Source organism: Curcuma longa, unplaced genomic scaffold, assembly GCF_044706935.1.
Source record: "Curcuma longa cultivar G26 ecotype Majalengka, Jawa Barat unplaced genomic scaffold, ITB_CL_G26_1.1 contig_25993, whole genome shotgun sequence".
In the NCBI taxonomy this organism is placed as follows: domain Eukaryota; kingdom Viridiplantae; phylum Streptophyta; class Magnoliopsida; order Zingiberales; family Zingiberaceae; genus Curcuma; species Curcuma longa.
Genome location: NW_027432958.1, coordinates 1 through 1,085, shown reverse-complemented (window position 1 = coordinate 1,085; position 1,085 = coordinate 1). Strand labels below are relative to the sequence as shown.

The 1,085-nt window shown below is 35.1% G+C and overlaps 1 protein-coding gene across 1 annotated transcript; it reads right to left on the bottom strand.

The window, feature by feature from the left end:
• Positions 1-486: 486 nt before the first annotated feature.
• LOC141818794 (F-box protein PP2-A13-like) lies at positions 487-892 on the bottom strand (the record flags this gene model as incomplete). The annotated part of the gene is made up of 1 exon (XM_074706234.1): positions 487-892. A coding segment is annotated over one exon (406 nt), but the record flags the coding sequence as incomplete, so codon positions are not given.
• Between the last annotated feature and the right edge of the window lie 193 nt (positions 893-1,085).

Below are 1,085 nucleotides of genomic sequence, written 5' to 3'. Positions count from 1 at the left end.
CATCGTTTTTATTTTACCTCTACAGGATACCTTCTCATAAATTGTAAGAATAGAAATAAAAACCATGTAACTTCAACACAAAATTTTAATTCTTTACCGTTCTAAACTTTTGTATGATCTTTAGTGTTGCTGGAGGAAATTTTTTTAATTTTATCTTATAAACTACGTACAAAGGATAAAATATAATATTCTAAACTAAAAAAGAAAAAAGTAAGTAGATTTTGAAGAACCAAAAGAAATTTTCTCACTGTTTACATAGTTAGCATTTCTATTTTAAATAGAAAAAAAAACAGTTGATAATCGAATTTTACTAACGCTTCATGATATTAAGGGTGCTGAAACTTGGAAAGGATATGCAAAAATCTTCTCTTTTTATAATCAAACAATTGGGATAAAAAGAGAGACAGCAATGAACAGTCTACATTGCTTACATATCTATGGTTGTAATGTTGCAACCTACAAAATTACGTGTGCGCTAAACACCTTTCACTGCATAGAACTTTTGGGACATATGAACACAGAGTCGACACAGATGCCACCTTTTGTGTGTGTGCAATCGATTTGTGTCAATGAGAACTTGAGCTTGGTGGGCACATCACATTTGTCTACCTCAAAATCTCCTACATGGTAGTTTATCCAACTTCCGGGATCACTTAAAGAGCACTGGGATAGAACTTTTTGACCATTCGATGTCGATAGCTGGAATTGCACAGGCTTTTTGTCCCATCCGTGGATGTGCTCAGAGTTGCAAATTCGGCGACCGAAACGTTTAGAGGGTAGACCTAGATGAAGTCGGAAGAATAGGCTATAGGTTCCAACAGGGAAGCAGAAATCTATTTCCCCAGCCACCTCAAACCACCAGGTTTGCTGAAGGTATGCGACTGTGTTAAACCTGCAAAGGAAACACCTTTTTTCCTTAGAGAAGCCATGACTTGATTGCTGTGGAAGTCTATATTGATATTTAAACTCCAAAACAATATCAGAGACCAAATCCTTGCCGATAATATTTAACTTATGTAGATCATAACAGATTCACTCTGAAAATCTGAAACAGACAGTGAATTAACTAGAAATTTACCACTATT